Source organism: Gymnogyps californianus, chromosome 14 (assembly GCF_018139145.2).
Source record: "Gymnogyps californianus isolate 813 chromosome 14, ASM1813914v2, whole genome shotgun sequence".
In the NCBI taxonomy this organism is placed as follows: Eukaryota; Metazoa; Chordata; class Aves; order Accipitriformes; family Cathartidae; genus Gymnogyps; species Gymnogyps californianus.
The window spans coordinates 2,064,430-2,080,461 of NC_059484.1; the positions used below are offsets into that span (position 1 = coordinate 2,064,430).

General features: G+C 46.9%; 1 protein-coding gene across 1 annotated transcript in view; it reads left to right on the plus strand.

The window, feature by feature from the left end:
- The window catches only part of SIL1 (SIL1 nucleotide exchange factor), a 77,077-nt gene that overhangs the window by 18,491 nt on the left and 42,554 nt on the right, over positions 1-16,032 (plus strand). The window contains 2 exon segments of the mRNA XM_050905209.1: positions 12,436-12,556; positions 13,817-13,913. Of these exon segments, the coding sequence (XP_050761166.1) occupies positions 12,436-12,556; positions 13,817-13,913 (218 nt within the window).

The following is a 16,032-nucleotide window of genomic DNA, read 5'->3' on the forward strand; positions in this document are numbered from 1 at the left end:
GTTACTGCTCACTGTTGAACTGCGCTGTAAAGTGTCATTAGTTTCCTTGAACTTATTGGTCCAAGTGTACTTTGCATTAATATAATTACGTAAATTGCAGTCTCATTAATCACAGTGTGCTGCAGCATATCACTGTCTCGCCTTATTTTGCGGACAATTTGGCTGGTGGGAACCCCTGTAACCCTGGCCAGGGGGTGAAGACTGTGGCTGTAGCACTCCCCCTGTACTCCTGTGCTCGTTTTAGCTCACGCTTCGTATTTGAACGCCTCTTACCCTGTAAGATCCGGGAGCATTTGCCAGCGCTGCCACAACTGCAGAGAGCAGCCACGCCGCTGCGGAGGAGGGCAGCTGGGACGCAGCCAGGGAAAGGTAGGTTTGTCGTCAGGGAATTCTGCCGTAGAACATCCCTGCTGCTGCCGTTTTGTTTCGGGTCCGTAGAGGTCCCGGCACAGCAGAGCCCAGGCTCCTGGCTTTGCAGTAAATACTCAGAGCGTGAGCTCTTGTGCAGAGCAATGCTGCAGGGCCGTTTGATGATGCTGTGGCTCTGTCTCCGTGGCAGAGCTCTCAGCCTTCCTGGCAATGTAAATTCTCCTGGCTGCATGCTAAAATTACACTGAGTTATTGATTTATCTTTGAGAGGATTTCCTTCCCGAGGGACCTTTCTGGCTGTTGTAATGATTTAGTTCTTCTGCGAGTGCAGAATCCATAGCAGAGCAGAGCCACCCTCCTGCCCTCGAGTCTGCAGCCCAGGCTTGCGCTCCTGCAGGCTTCCTCTGCAAGCTGATTTCTATTCCAAAGCTGGGACAAGGTTATACTGCTGTTACTTCCAAGTGACAACTGCAAATAAAAGGGCATTTTTCAACTTTTCACTGAGGAAGCTGCAAGTCTCGGACTAATGTTTATGCCACAGCACCGGCATTGTTATCTTGGATTTGTTGCAAATGCAGTTCTGAGGCTGGCACGTGGGAAGCGTGAAGCTGTGCCGGCATTAACGCACCTGGGCTCTTGGGAATGTTTTAATTCCTTAACATTGGAGTATGATGGGAGTAGGATCGTGCAAATTTTTTTTTCTAAAGCTGCAGGGTACAGCCTCTCTTTTCTTCGCTTTCTGCTGACTCGCCTGTGGAGCATCTCTAAAAATCAGGCCAGGCAAGTTCAATTTCAATCTCCTGCTTGTACTCCTGAGGAGGCAAAGCCAATTCTCTGCTTCTACCACCAATTTGTCCCCTTAGCTCTGAAATCACTGTCCGCTGTTTGTGGCTCAGCTGTGAGCCACATCTCAGTAGCTGTGAGCACCATCAGTAAAAGGACCTGACCCTTCAGGAGCTGGGCCAAACGTTTTACCTGCTATCCGTGGAAGGGAGGTGACAGGCTCTGTGTCCCTGGGTGCCCATCTCCAGCGATGGCCTGTCTAAAGCCACCTCCCCATGGGTTTCCGTATCTAACCCCACAGTGGATTTGGATCTTATGTCAGCTGCAGTGTGCACACTGATAAAATGTGAGGCTGCTCACTCACATGGTGTTATAAAACAGCATCCCCTGATTAGGCCCAGGGAGAATGTCAGTTTATTTTCCTGTGAAGCAAGTGTGGCACAACTACTTTCTTTCTTAGTGATCTATCTGTGAGATAAAACAAGTCCTTAGTGTCTATCTTAAATACTGCAGTGTTGACAAGTTCTCTTGACAAAAATTAGGCTAATGTCCCTTACGACTGCATTAGCTATAGAAACAAGGCTTTAAATTGAAGCTTTGGAAAGCACTATACCAACGCTCTCTCCAAGGCATCTTCTTATTCCAGCTTTTATTATTCAAATTCATTCTCACTATGGCATGGCAGTGTTGCTGGCAGACAGTTTTCTCCAATACGTTCTGCTAGTCTCGCAGCCAGGCGGTTCGGATCAGGCACCTTTCAGCGTTGAGCCTGGGAAATGTAGTCCAGCCGTCTGCGGACCTGGGCTCTCTTGGCTCTGGGGGATGCTCTTGGCTCAGGGAAATGTTGGTGCCGGGATGTTACTGCGGCCGCTGGTGTGAAAGCGTGAGATGAGCCAGCTGACACGCATCGAGTAGAGATGCAATCTGAGTCAATAAGCTGCACGCCTTGCCAGCAGTACAGCATGTCCTGAAACACTCCTGGTGATAGCTGGAGCTGGGAGAAGGGAGTTTGGTTTCCCTCTGTTGTGTCTTGTCTTTTCAGTTTCAGCCTTGATTGAGTTATAAACACAGAAGCTGAGGACAGGAACAGAGATCGCTGAGACCTGGTCATGAAGACCCCTTCTTGAGCTTCCCAGCCTTCCCCTTGAAAATAGTTTCTTTTTTTGTCCCTTTTTCCTCCTGTTGCACAATCTAAGGCTTCAGCTCCTCGTTTCCAACCACGGATTAACCATGGCCAACTTAGACCTCCTGGTTCTCACACTGGTGTTGGTCCTGATGGATTATCCCTCCCTAGAGAACAGTTGTGTCCTTTCCATCCCTCCGCATTGCCGGGTTCTTTGGTTTTCTCTGCCCTTACGTTCATCTGTGGTGGCCACCTCAACAGTCACTGGAGAGAGGAAGAGAGGCTCTCTGAGAGTGACAGATGTGGAAGACAGCTGTGGTTGATGATGTTCTGGAGGTGCTAATCTCTGCCATAGTAAAGAAGCCAATGGTGCCTGGCTCAAAAAGGTATTAGATGCCTAAAATTTGGCAGGATAAATATCATCCTCAGTTGCTTTTGTCAGGCTCTCAATTCTCCTGGTCATCCCCCTCGTCCTTCTCTGCCTACGTTCTGCATTGATCTTCTCTGAACGTAGATAAGCCTTCAGCATCCCAGATGGGCTTTCTAGTATAACAAATACACCTGTGGGATGACAATTATTGAATAGGTTGCGGTGACATTATGAAGTAGTGTAGGCTTGGGGATAAATAACTTAGTGAGTTGGAGAGGGATTAAAACTGGCTTTTGTAAATAATGTTTCTCTTGGATGTTGACTTGGCGACATGGTGAGACAAAGGTCACTGCAGTGTCTGTGCAGCCTGGCATGCCGCTTGATAGCTGAAATAATCAGACTGTGGCTGGATACCTTCGATCTCCGCGTTTCTTCTGCTGCCCAGACCTTCGTGGGATTAAACTCTCTAACCTGCTACAGTTCACAGAATCGAGCCCAATATCAGAAGAGAAAATAAATTAAGTGCCTCGTATTGAATCGCTAAGCACATGCATCATGCTGTAACCAAGGGTGTGTGGTAATGCATAAGAAATGACTGCCTCGAAGCTGGAGATAAGGGTTTGCTTATAAAGTGAAAACATGTGTTTTTGCCAATTTTACAAAAGGGCAACACTTCCTCTTCCTTCCGTGCTATTATTTTTTTTTTCCTGGTGTATTTTCTGCTGTTGCAGCGCAAGTGAGAGAGAAGCCTTTGCAGAGAGGGAAGTGGAAGGGCAGAAGCACTTGTTGCGAGGAGCTCTTTGCCATATGAAGCTTTTCTGTATTGGCAGCAGCAGAAGATGTATCAACAGATGCTACAGCAGCGACTGCCGTCAGAGAGGCACCATATGTCCTCTCCTGAGCGTTCCTGTTGCTGCTTCCCTAAGAGTCTTCCTTCCCAGGCACCTCGCTAGCATCCACCTTTGTTTCCATTGCTTACTATCTCAGAGCATCCCGGAAAGCAGCAGACACCTCACGGGAGGTACGTGCTCTGCCCTGCGCGTGACAGCCGGCTCTCTCGTCCACGGTGGTTGTCTTGCCACGAGAGGGTTGAGTTTGGTGAGTTTTTAGGCAGGCAGCTAGCTCGGCTCTGTGCATGCCCTGCACGAGGCTGGGCTGCGTGCAGAATAATCTTTCTGGCCACTGGCGATGGTAGGTGTGAGTCAAACAGACCTGCTCTGACAGCGTCAACCAGGGCCCGTCGCCTGTCACCGCTGGGTTCGCCTGCCTCTCCCTCCCCTTCCGCTCTCCCGCTGCCAGAGCCGGAGGCGAAGCCAAGCGCAGGCAGCAGGTGGATTTGGCAAGAGGCGTTAGGAGCTGGAGCCTGGTGCTCGCGGCGTGCCGCCGGTTTGAATAACCGGGCTCATGGCCCCCAGTGCTTGCTGATCAATTGAGAGAACATAAATACTGGTGCTGTGGGAGAGCACTGGATCAGTTTAAATTGGCAGTCATAAGTGGTTGTCCAACCGAGTGTCCAAATTTAACTGACACTTTCGCATGTCTAACCAAGTATTACTTACTGGAAAGCCCCTTCCTTGTGACACTTTGTTCTCCGCTAGCTGCGGATCGAATCACGGAAGGAGGGATTTGATTCTGGCATCATTATAAAAACGTTTTCATTATATCTGCCGAGGGAAACAAATTACAGAGAAGACCTCTCAGTACTAGGACAAAAGAGTGGCTCTTAAACCCTTTTCAGATAAACAAATGTTTGAGCTGTAGGCCTGATGGATGGTGTTTAAAGACATGGTTATTACTGCAGCAAGCAAGCGGTTGGCATTAAAAATCATAGATGCAAGAAAGTAAGTTCTCCCGAGGTTTACTGTGGGCATGTGTCTCCCTGTAATCCTGGTTGTGAGGAGCCCTTAGCACCCTGAGTCCACACGGTGATCTCTGTGGCATTGGCCATAGGAAAACAGTAGCCCAGCAAGCACCAGTAAGTAGCTTCTCTCTTGCTAAATAAGAAACTGGAATGGAAATGGCCCTTTCTCCGCACCCTGTTCGAGTAGGGTTCACGTGCAGCAGAAAGCAGTGCTGCTTCTCTGGGACACATGAGGAGCGTGGGCAGGAGCAGAGATGGTGGCACTTTGTGTTGGGATGTATTAGTGCGGCGACTTCGGGGTTTTCCCAGGGCTGGCTTTGCTGCCAGCAGCAGTGCTGGGTGTTGAACTGGGAACAGATTTGCCCTTGGCAAGCTTGAAAGCATTTCAGGTGGGTTTTGTCCCTGCTCTGCTGCAGCATGGAGCAAAATCGGTGTTGGAGAAGATGTCGTGTTTAGAGATCACCATTTTGACAGGTCGAATTCCAGGATATTTATTAGCATAGCTTGGAGTATTATAGAAAAGATTTGTCAGATAAACTAACCAACTGAAGTGTCTTATGTGAAACATCCTTGATTTTGTTGAGGTTTTTTTAACTGTTCATTCAGTCTCTCAACAATTCATCACATTCAGGCGTTTCTGGAAGACACCGGTGCGAGTTGCTGCTGAGAGCTAAATATCTGTGGCTTGGGGATCAGGCCCTTCCTGCTCAGTATTTGTCTGCGTGCTCTGGGAGGCAGAAGAAAAGAGCAGTTTGAGTTGTTTGCTCATGCTGTGAGGACAAAACTCCTCTCTCATGGTTTCCTCCGTAATCCCAGGAAGGCAAGGATGTCTCTATCCTTGTCAGTCCTCTGCACAGGAGGATCTGTGTACCTATCGAGGGGCAATGATAAGACAAAATAATGGTGATAAAACCAGCCTGACACCACCAGGACTTTTCATTTGCAGGCAGAGGCAGCGCAGCTGCCTTCAGCCCCGAGGCAGGCAGCCCCTGGGAGAAGTGGCACGATGGGAATGGCCACGGTGAGTCACGGCAGGGGTTCATCCAGCATCCCAACCCCTACAGATGCTGCAAGCACATGCTTAAGGAACATGGCAAACATGCAGTGATTGTAAAAGAGTTTTCTCTATAATTAATTGCAGTAGGTAATTAGAGCCCCTGCCGTCACTGACGGTGTGGACCTGAGAAATCCAGGAGCTCTGGGCAGAGACCAGGACGGTGCTTCTCCAAGGATGTGCTGCGCTCAACAGGCAGCTGTGGTTTCCCAGCAGAAGTACAGAACTAACGGAAGTAAGAGATGCACATGAAGTGGCTTTGTAAAGCATTTCATCCAGCGTCGTAGGAGTTTCTACTTGAAATGTGGACGCAGGTGCCTGAGCTTCCTCACCGCCTGCGCTGCGGGTGAGGTACAGTGGGAAACGCCGGGGGATGCTGGGGCGGCTTCTGAGGGGAGCTTCCAGGCCTGATGCTGTTAAACCTCTCCACCAGCTATCTGGAAGAGGTGATACATAGCATATTAATGACGTTTTCCGGTGGCACTTAATTGGGAGGAGCGGTGAGCGCCAGAAAGCGAACTAATACAAAAGGCTGTAGATGAGTGAAAAAGGGGCAGGAAGTAGCAAAATGAGATTCAGGCTCTGGGCTTCCTCTTCCCATCAGTAATCTGTCTCTTCTTGACCTGTGTTTCTACACATCTTCCCTTCCTTTTGTATGTAAAAATGTTCTATTTTGAAATCGCAAGCAATCCAAAGAGTGATATGACTCACCCTTACAGAAAAAAAAAGAAGCCAGGCTTTGCTGCTTCCTTGCTTGACAGCGCTAACCAGAGAGTCCGGAGTCGGAGCACACACCCAGCCCCATCAGATTAGGGCTGATTCCTCTGTTTTCCTCTGAGCCCAGCATTCAGCGAGAGAAACAGGCAGCACCTTCATGCAGCCAGAGCACTGTGCTCGTGTGAAATCCCATCTTCTCCCCAGGCAGAGCCCGTGGCAGGAGCAGGCAGCATGAGCAAGTGCCAGGGCAGTTGTGTCACCCTGTGCATGACCAGCACGTGATGCCCCAGCCTCTCCCATTTACCCACCTGTGGCACTGGTGGCTCCAGGAGCCGGCGGTGCCAGCGATGCGGTAGAGGGGAGCTCTGCTGCTTCCTAGGATTTGTCTCCTTGTGGTTTTGTTTTGTTTTTTTTTTTTAATCCTTATTTTATTAAAGGAGTAGGTACAGTGCCATCAGATAACTTTTTGCGGATGCTCTGTCAGTCTTGTGCAGCCTTATTATTTTTAATACTGCAGCACTGCCGGTTTGTTTTGCTGGGAACATTCAAGTATTGATTCGCGGATTCTTTTGTTGCCTGTATTGGAAAGAAAGTCGCTTTCCCCTCACTCCCCTGCTCCGAGATAAACAAAGACTAAAGAAAGGTAGATGTTATCTGACGCTTGCTCAGATACCAAGGTGATTTCTGAGAACTGCAGAGCCAGTTACTGACTCATAACTGTGGCTTGTTTTCACACCGTTAATAGATTTTTTTTTTTTTTTTTTTTTTTTATTTTGCAATGGCAAACGAGGACACTCAGTTGAGGAGAAACCAGGGGATCTGCCTCGATGAGCTGGATCACCCTTTTTTCTGCTTGCAGAAGCCTTCGCAGGGGGACATTGCTCTGCCGTAGGGGACAAAGTGGTGCCAGAAGGTGTTTTTGGAGGGGGAGAGACTGGTGTCCCTTTTGGGCCTCTCTTGCTGGGCAGGTCAATGGGTGGTGGCTCGGGGGTCCAAGGGGTGGATAGGGGATGGGGAAGCCGCTGCCAGGAGTGTAGTGAGTTATTGCACAATCTCGGTATGAGATTTGCATGTCTATGTATGATGTAAAAATTACCTGGTTATTTTTAATGCCTGCTTGTTGCTGTGTACTGAGTTGGGGCTCAGCTTTGTCCCCATGCAGAAATGCAAAACCACTTGTGGCCAGCACTAAATGGAATAATGTACTGGAAGGAGCTGGGCAGGATGAGACCTGTCTCATTTAGTTGAGGAAACACAGTTGGTCATTTGGTTGGTCTAGAAAAAGAGAGATGGAGTTACTTGGATATTACTACGTGATGCATGTTCAGCACAGCAGCCCTCTGCTTTTAGTTATCCTGTATATAACGCGCCTGATTACCTTGCCTTAGTTGTGAGCGTGGTGGAAGCGTGTTCTGTTTTCCATTTGTTTATTTATTTATCGTCTTGTTTTCAACCTCTGCGAAGCTTGATATAGGTATAGAGCTTCAGAAACGTACACATAACAGAATAACAGATAACTGTGATTTGGTTACAAGGCAATAATTTAAGTCGACAGGTTTAGCTGATAACATAAAACACAAGAGAGAAATAGCATCAGTTTATAAATGTCAGCAGAACCCCTGCGAGTGAGTTGCTGCCTTGAAGCCGGCTCCGGTGCTGTTACTCCATCTAATATATTATAAGAAGAAATAAATGGATGATTGAAAAAATCTGGCTGACCAAGATTAAAAGAATAGGGCTATAAATTAAATTCTTCCTTGGCGTCACTTAAAGCAACTTTCAGGACAGACAGGACATGTCCGAATAAGACGAATGCTAATGCACTAGAAGGACCTTCAAAAGACCAGGTGTTTTTAGGCTGTGGATGCTCAGACGCATGGCAGCACCCAGGCGCGGGGACAGTTTGTCCGGTGAGCAGTGTAAGTCACAGCGGTCGTGCTCCGGCTCGTGTGGGAGAGCAAAGCCTGTCCTGATGCTTCTGCAGCCGATAAAGGGATTAAATCGAGAACGGGAGTAACACCGTCCTAGCAGCGCATTGCCACAGGATCAGTGTCTCCTGCTTGGAAAATAAATGCTGTCGCTTTACTTTGACATTTATTCCCAATAAACACCTTGTCATTCGTGCAGCGGCAAGGGGGTTTTTTATCCTCTGGAAGGATTTTACCTGTTGGACGCTATCTTTTTGGCTGCGAGGTGAAGGGCTGAGTGATTGAGGGGCAGGCGGGTGGCATGTCCCTGTCAGGAACGCTGGGTGGTCTGCTTAAACCCCGTGGCTTTCTCTTAGATCTGTCAACCCAAGTTGATGCAATAACACGTATTCAAATAATTTTAGTTGTGGTTTAAAAAATTCCATGTATGGGGTATTTTTTAAGTGGTAAAGAATACAAACCGGTTGTGGGGGAAGGAGTTTGCTGGCTTCCTCCTCCAACAGCTATAGCCTTTTCTGCAGGTTCGTGGAGGGGTTTTCTCAGCTATTTCTACTCACTGGGTAGTTGATTTGGAGGTGGGAAGTTAATTAGAATGGAAACTCTTCTTTCCCTTTATAAGTAGCAAGGGAGTAGGACAGGATGAGATCCAGCGACTGTAGGATTTGGAGATCTCTGGAAAGTGAGACCATTCAGCTTCATTCAGTAACACATATATGCAATGCATACCTATTTGGATAGACATCTTTTATTTTTTCTAAGGTGTCAAGGAGAAACAAGGCAGAAAATTGCTTAAATATAAACTTGTTGTTATATTTTTTAATTGAGTTTCATTTCCCAAATACAACTTAGTACAAACAATAAGTAAAAAATGAATTCCTCTAGGAAAAAAGCTATTAAGAGTATGATTCTGTATTAACAGCACGTGAAGCTGTGTAATTGCTTACATATGTATTGCTCCAGTGTGTGCTCCCAGTTGTTGAATAGTATCAAATTATAGGAATCAAAGAGAATCAACTATTTTTAAGGGAAGTGTCTAGAAGCTACATATTGAAACATGATTAAAATTCAGAATTTCCAGCTTGCTCATTTAAATCAGCAATTTTAATCACATTATTCAAGTCAACCCACCCTCAAACACACTTTATGGATAATACTTCAAAATACCCCAAACTAAACAAGACTGAAGACCTCATCCTGTCTCAAACATCTGGAATATTTTAAAGTGACTACGCCAATCTTTTTGCTGAAAACAGAGACATCTTTCTTGGTTTATTTAATAAAGCAGTATGTTTGTCCTGCTGTAGCGTGAACCTGCGCTGCTGTGCACAGTGGCGAGAAGAAATCCCTGTAGCACCGAAAGCCGCTTAAATATATCAAGGCTGAGATTTCTGCTCTGGGGTTTGGATGGTCTCGATCAAATCTTATTTAGGAAAGTGCGAAGAAGCAGAAGCAGGAAAGGTTTGTGTCTTCTCTGATGGCAGCCTCCTTAATTCAGTTGCGCTGGGTTTGTGAGCTCGTGCGTGCCGGGGTTCGCGTTTTTCTTTTATTTAGTGCTTGCTGAAAATAGAAGCCGGGAGGACTGGTCACACGGGAGTCGCTCAGCCCTTCTGGAGGCCGCTCCCTTACTTTCCCTTTTGATGTTTCTTTTGAGCAAAGCCCATCAGCCTCGTTCCTCTCCCCTGGCAATCGAGTGAACTAATGTGGCCAGAAGCACTGGGAGCACGACAGCCAGAATATACTGTACTCTTCTAACGGGGACATTTATTTCTGGCTGCGTCTGACAATTCAGGAGTTGCTTCAGCAGGTGCTGTGGTTGTAACCTGGGCTGTCCCAGTGATTGTGACCCAGCAAGGAAAGCCGCTGGCTTTGGGAGGGGAAGAACCCAGCTCGCCCCTCGCTTCCTCCCCTGAGCGGTGTTCATGCCCATGGAGGAGGAAGACGTCCTCACGCATCTGTATGTTCAGCACGCAATGCCATTTTATAACTTATTTTTTTTACCTTGCTGGCAGACCCTGGCCTTGGTCTCTCCTGAAACAGGGAGAGGAGATGCGGTGTTGTCCTTTTCGTGGAGATCCTACAAACTCCTTTCTGACTGGCATGTCCCGGCTGGATTGCCTGCGAGGGGGACAGCTCAGCTACTGCAGCGAATTCCTGCAAAGCTCACCTTTTCAAAGTGGGAGGATGCTCCTCTAGATAGACATATAGATTAAAGCTCCCACGTATCACAAGTAAAGGAGCAGGAGGAGGTTTGGGTCCATCAGTGGGAAGCGTGCCAAGTGCGGAGGAGGCATATCTAGCCTGTCCTTGCATAGTTTAAGATGGGAAGGTAATGACATCTGTCCCCTCGCATATCTGACCAATGCAACTTCCTATGGACATGATAGAGTGGAGAAAAAGAGGAGCTATCGGAAATGCACTCTGTTTTAGTAGGAGATTGTCATGGTTTAACCCCAGTCAGCAACTCAGCACCACGCAGCTGCTTCCCCATCCCCCCTCCCAGTGGGGTGAGGAGGAGGAAAGGAAAAACAGTAAAACTCGTGGGTTGAGATAAGAACAGTTTAATAACTAAAGTAAAATATAATACTAACAATAGTAATAATGAAATATAATAATAATAATAGTAATGAAAAGGACTATAACAAAAAAAGGAAGGCGGGGGAGAAGAAAACCAGTGATGCACAATGCAATTGCTCACCACCCGCTGACCGATGCCGGAGCTGCAATCTGCGCCTCCCAACCAGCTCCCCCCAGTTTATATACTGGGCATGACGTTCCATGGTATGGAATACCCCTTTGGCTAGTTCAGGTCAGCTGCCCCGGCTCTGCTCCCTCCCAGCTTCTTGCACACCTGCTTGCTGGCAGAGCATGGGAAACTGAAAAATCCTTGGCTTAAGATAAGCGCTACTTAGCAACAGCTAAAACATCAGAGTGTTATCAACATCATTCTCACACTAAATCCAAAACACAGCACTGTACCAGCTACTAAGAAGAGAGTTAACTCTGTCCCAGCCGAAACCAGGACAGAGATCCTCCAAAATGGCTTTTCCTGGTTTTTCAAAATGCATTTATACCTGCTGGATGGCTTTAGGCTTTGAAATGTTTTTGTCTGAATTGTGACAAACATCCCAGTCTTATGTAGGAAGCACCAGGTCCTTTGATCAGTGAAATGTCTCTTTGGTCTTGAACAGGGAGAGATCAATCCGGTCGTTCCCTAGACTAGAGGATTTTGTCTTTGAGAACATGTATTTATTGTACGAAATAATTATCCTTGTCTTCGCTTCCCTTTGGTGGGAGATGCTACCTGTCTCCTGCATGCTGTGTTATTTTACCCCAGGCATCCTTTTAGGTGAAAGGAAGCAGATAAAGGAAAGGCTGAATAGGGAAACCTCATCGAGAGAGAGGAGCATGAGCAGCTGTGTGTCTGTCTGTCCGTCCATGTGCAGCTAAGATCTCTGTATTCATTCAGCTGCGACCCCGCTCTCCTAAGCAGGCAGATTCCTTGCATTAAAAGAAGATGAAGCAACATCAGGAAGAAGCAACCAAATATTGCCATCCCTCCATCCCAGGACGACAGCTGGCCATCGTGATGTGTTTGTGGTGAACTGTGACCAAGAAAAAAAGTCTGAATTTCCCCTCTTTTCTGCATTTAAAACCAAAGCTTAATGTATTCCTTGTATTTTTGTTGATGGATAGTAGTGATCATATATTCCTTTTAATATAATATTTCCAAACCAACACAGCCTCGCCTCAGTACATTTGATATTCAGCGTACCTGGCTGTACTCTGCGGTATGCTTTGATTTCACTTTGGCAGCTGTATTTTATGCTCTCTACCCCAATCAGCAACCAATTCCCCTTTCTCCAAATAGTCTCCAGATCCGCTCCTCATGGGGAGTTTTAGTGCTTTCTTAGGAATTGGTGCGGGAGAGAGGAGGGAGCCGGTGCTGTGCTGGGGTCGGGGTCCCTCCTCCCCTGCGGCACGGAGCCGGCCCGGCTGCACGGGGACGTGTTCATTGGGTCAGGGTGGCATCTGTGCGAGATTGAAGTGGCACTTGGGTCAAAGGGGCATTACTGGAGGGAGGGTGGTTGGCGGTGGATAGCCTGCTCCTGTTCACCATGCGGGATGAGGCTTTTATCTCTCTCGGGTAGGAGTGTGCGCCTTCAGCTCGCCCTTCGTGCGCAAAGCTGAAATAATGCACGTGCCCTAAAATCATCTGACCTTTGTTTGTAGGTCAAGCCGTTCCTGCAGGGTCACACGTACGATTAAATCTGCAGACGGGAGACAGAGAAGCCAAGCTCCCAGATAGCGAAAATGGAAAAAGTGACATGGGAGAAGAGAGAAGAAGAAAAAGGTACAGTGATGCAAAGCACCAGGGGTGGGTGGGCTGCGGGTTTCATGTCTTTTACTAGAGGCTGGATTCCCTGCTGCACTCAGTTGCTGTCCTTCCCAAGACTTAATTGCTAGTTTAAGAGTTCAGCAGTGCTGAAAACTGAGCCTTGTCCTTTGTGATCCCTTCGGGATGGCGGTAGAAGTGCCCTGAGTGCGTATTCAGAGGCACCTTCATGGCTTCTAATGCCATGACACTGAAACTAAGTTTGTGATGTGGCTTCTTTGAATGACACTTATTCCTTTGAAATGTCTGCAGCAGTCGGTCTGAAACTACTTTCTGAGCTTGAACCATCAGAGCAGTTGTGAGGGGCTTTGTTTGTGTTGACCTGAGCCGGACAACACTGTTTTTAGCTGGGTGCAGTCAGTAGGCTTGCAGCGTTCATTTACACATCAGTTACTGCCGACGTTCTCCTTAGATCACACAGCCTTCCCTGCACCCATATTTTTAAACTTGTTTTAAAAGTTTCACTGTCGCTGACTTTCCCCTTGGCACCCTCCTAACAAAGACAGGTTTAGTTACTATGGGGAACTTTCTTTCCTAAAGTGCGTGGGATTTGCCACGGCTTCCCTCGCTCCCCCAGTTACTCCTGTTCGGAGCATGGAGAAGCTCTTTAGTTTCATGATGTCTCAAAGGTTGGCTTTCCTTTTTTCTGTGCGAGGGTGTTTATGGCCCAGATAAGTTCCCTGAACCAATGAGATCAACGTAAAGAGCAACACAACATGGTTTTAAGCATTTCTGTGGAATTTCTGCTTGGACTTACCCTTGCCCTAACTTTGTGTGTGACCGTCATGAGCACTTCAGCTGTAGATCTCCATGTTAAAGCTTGCAAGTCCTTAGCAACGATCTGGTGGCACAGTGGTGCTTTTTTGTTTTTCCTCTGAAACCTTTCCTGCTTTTCTGTATTGCTATGTGAAATTCAGAGGCATAAATTAATCAGCTCTTGTTATTGTGTTAGGACTTGAGATTTTGAGTTGGCATGCAGATTACAGAGCCTTTTTTGATTGTCAGGGTGAGGTGTCTGCAAACCACACACAAAATGTAGCGCTCGGACTAATCTTTTCTGGAGTGTGGAGTTTTTCTGTGTGTTTTAAGTGAGATGCATGGAAATCCAGCACTCTTAGCTCCTTTCTTCCTGACGTTATCCATTGCTAGTATATCACAATGAAAATATTACAGATACAATTGTTCACTCAAAATGTTTTGTTCTGTTTCCTCTGCAAGGCTGGGCAAGGTGGATGTTGACTCAAATTCATTCACATCCCAGGAGCTCAAAAAAGCGTTGGCTAAAATGAAGGAGAGTGAAAAGGCAGAAAGAAAGGTAAGGCGAGTTCCTTGTTTCTCAAGCAATGCATGCTACACAGATGCGAACGCCCTGCATTGCATGTCTCAGAAATACGATGGTTAAAGTAATTGCTTGGGAAAAGATTGTGCAGACTAATCTTCTGGTGAATATGGACCTAAAATACCTCTGCTAGCTTGTTAGTGATATAGTTCCCTGGGAAGCTCTCACCCCTTTTTGTACTAATCCTGGGTTTTCTGTAAAAATGGAAGACTTTTGTTCAGATCCATTTTATTCATTTCAAACTTAAAGGCCTTGTGTTGCAAGCTGCTTATAAGTACTTAAGTATATTTGCACAGTTCGGGGTGTTTCTCAGTAATAATTATCCTGTGGGCTGTCGGGGGAGAGGGGCTGCAGTGGTGGAGTGGGCTGGGATCAGCAGTTTAGCGATACATCAGCCATCACATGCTGCTGCTTTCTGGTCTTTACTCAAGCGAGCGGGATCTCAACTAGCAAAGCAGACACACAGTGTCCACATAACTGTCCTCGTGAGCCACCCAGACACTGGATTTCTTACTGCCATTCTTGGTGTACCAAAGCTAAAGTGAAGCTATGGGATCTTTCCCGAACCCAAAGCAGGTATGGTCAGTAAGCTCTCCAGTGTGATGCTGCTCCCCTAAGTTTTCTGATACCAATATGATTAGACCTGAATTAATAATGCAGAAAAGTAACTTGCAAACACTTGTGTGCATGCACAGGCTGGTTTCCTTTCCATTGTTTGGATGTATTTTTATCCATTGTTTGGATTTATTTGTTCAACTGCCGCTTGGTTCACAAAAATGTCTGCAGACCCCCAAAGTGGACTGGATTGCAGCATAGTGGTATTTGTAAAGGAAGTTACTTTGCTGTTCACTATCCTCCTAAGCATGAGGAAGCACAAAAAGGGTTGTGCAGCTGAGGCGCTTCTGTTCTGGATTCGGTGATGGTGACAAGCCACTGGACATAGCATCCTCTGCCACTGGCACAGCTGGATCCAGAAGTGATCTTGTGGTTTAAGTTTCCAATCTCATGCCTTGGGTAGTAAAAACCGAGTGGCCATGGTGAAGCATAGGCTGAAGTTTCCTTATATAAGCTTCCCATTTAGTTATAAGTAGTCCACAACCCAAAGTAAAATAGAATATAAGTGCTGCTTTCAGCCCTCTCCAGGCTTGGAGCTGGTCCCCAGCCACTGGCATGACACTGGTGAGATGATATGTGACTGAATCATCAGGTGGATCAGTGCCTTTTTCCCCTCTTCCACTCAGCAGCATTTTCTTAGGCCCTAGCTCCTCCTGCTGCCTTGACGTTGTCTCAGTCAAAGGAAAACTGAGGTAAGAGTCAAGGCTCTAAAGTCTTGGAGTCGCAGAAAGTCTTTTTTTTCCCCTGTCTGGCACCAGGGCATTATTTCGTTTTCTGTACAATTATTTATGTAGCAGCGAGCATTACTGATTGCAGGACTTCTTGAAATGAATGTCATTTAAATGCAAAAATTAGTGATACTCTATTATGTGAAAATAAGCCATATTTTAAAAAAATCCTGTTAGAATAGCTATTGTCCCAGCAACTGGGCTAAAAACAGCTACGTCTAATGGACCTAAAGTACTCCATTTAAAATCACTCCTGCAGGGAGCAAATTCATCCTTGAAGTAACTGTGTCAAAGTAAATTGAGTTACACCAAGCGTGTTCCCATCTACGCTCTTGCAAAAGCAATTCTGTGTGGTTGGGGTGAGGATGGCATTCTGCATTACCACGTGGTACCTAGAGTAATTAGGCCAGTAGTCATTAGCGCCGGTTGTACGGCTGCCATTAGATTGACAGTGCTTTCACTTCCATCGGTCTTTTTTTTTTTTTTCTTTTTTTCTTCAATGGCTCGAGCCCTCGGCTTCTGTTCACACACGGGGGAGCGGGGCAGTGCTTGCTGGGGGAAGCGCTGCACGTGCAAACCCTCTAGCTGGGGTTCACTCCTGTATAAAAACATGTTTTGGTATTGGTGTTCATGACAAAATCCCTTTCAAAAGGGGCTTTCTTGCTTTCTCCTGCTTTTGCGGCAGCCCGTCTTCAGTCTGGCCTCTCTGCTTCCTCCGTCCCCTGCAGACTCTGTCCCCGCCTGTCCCAGTG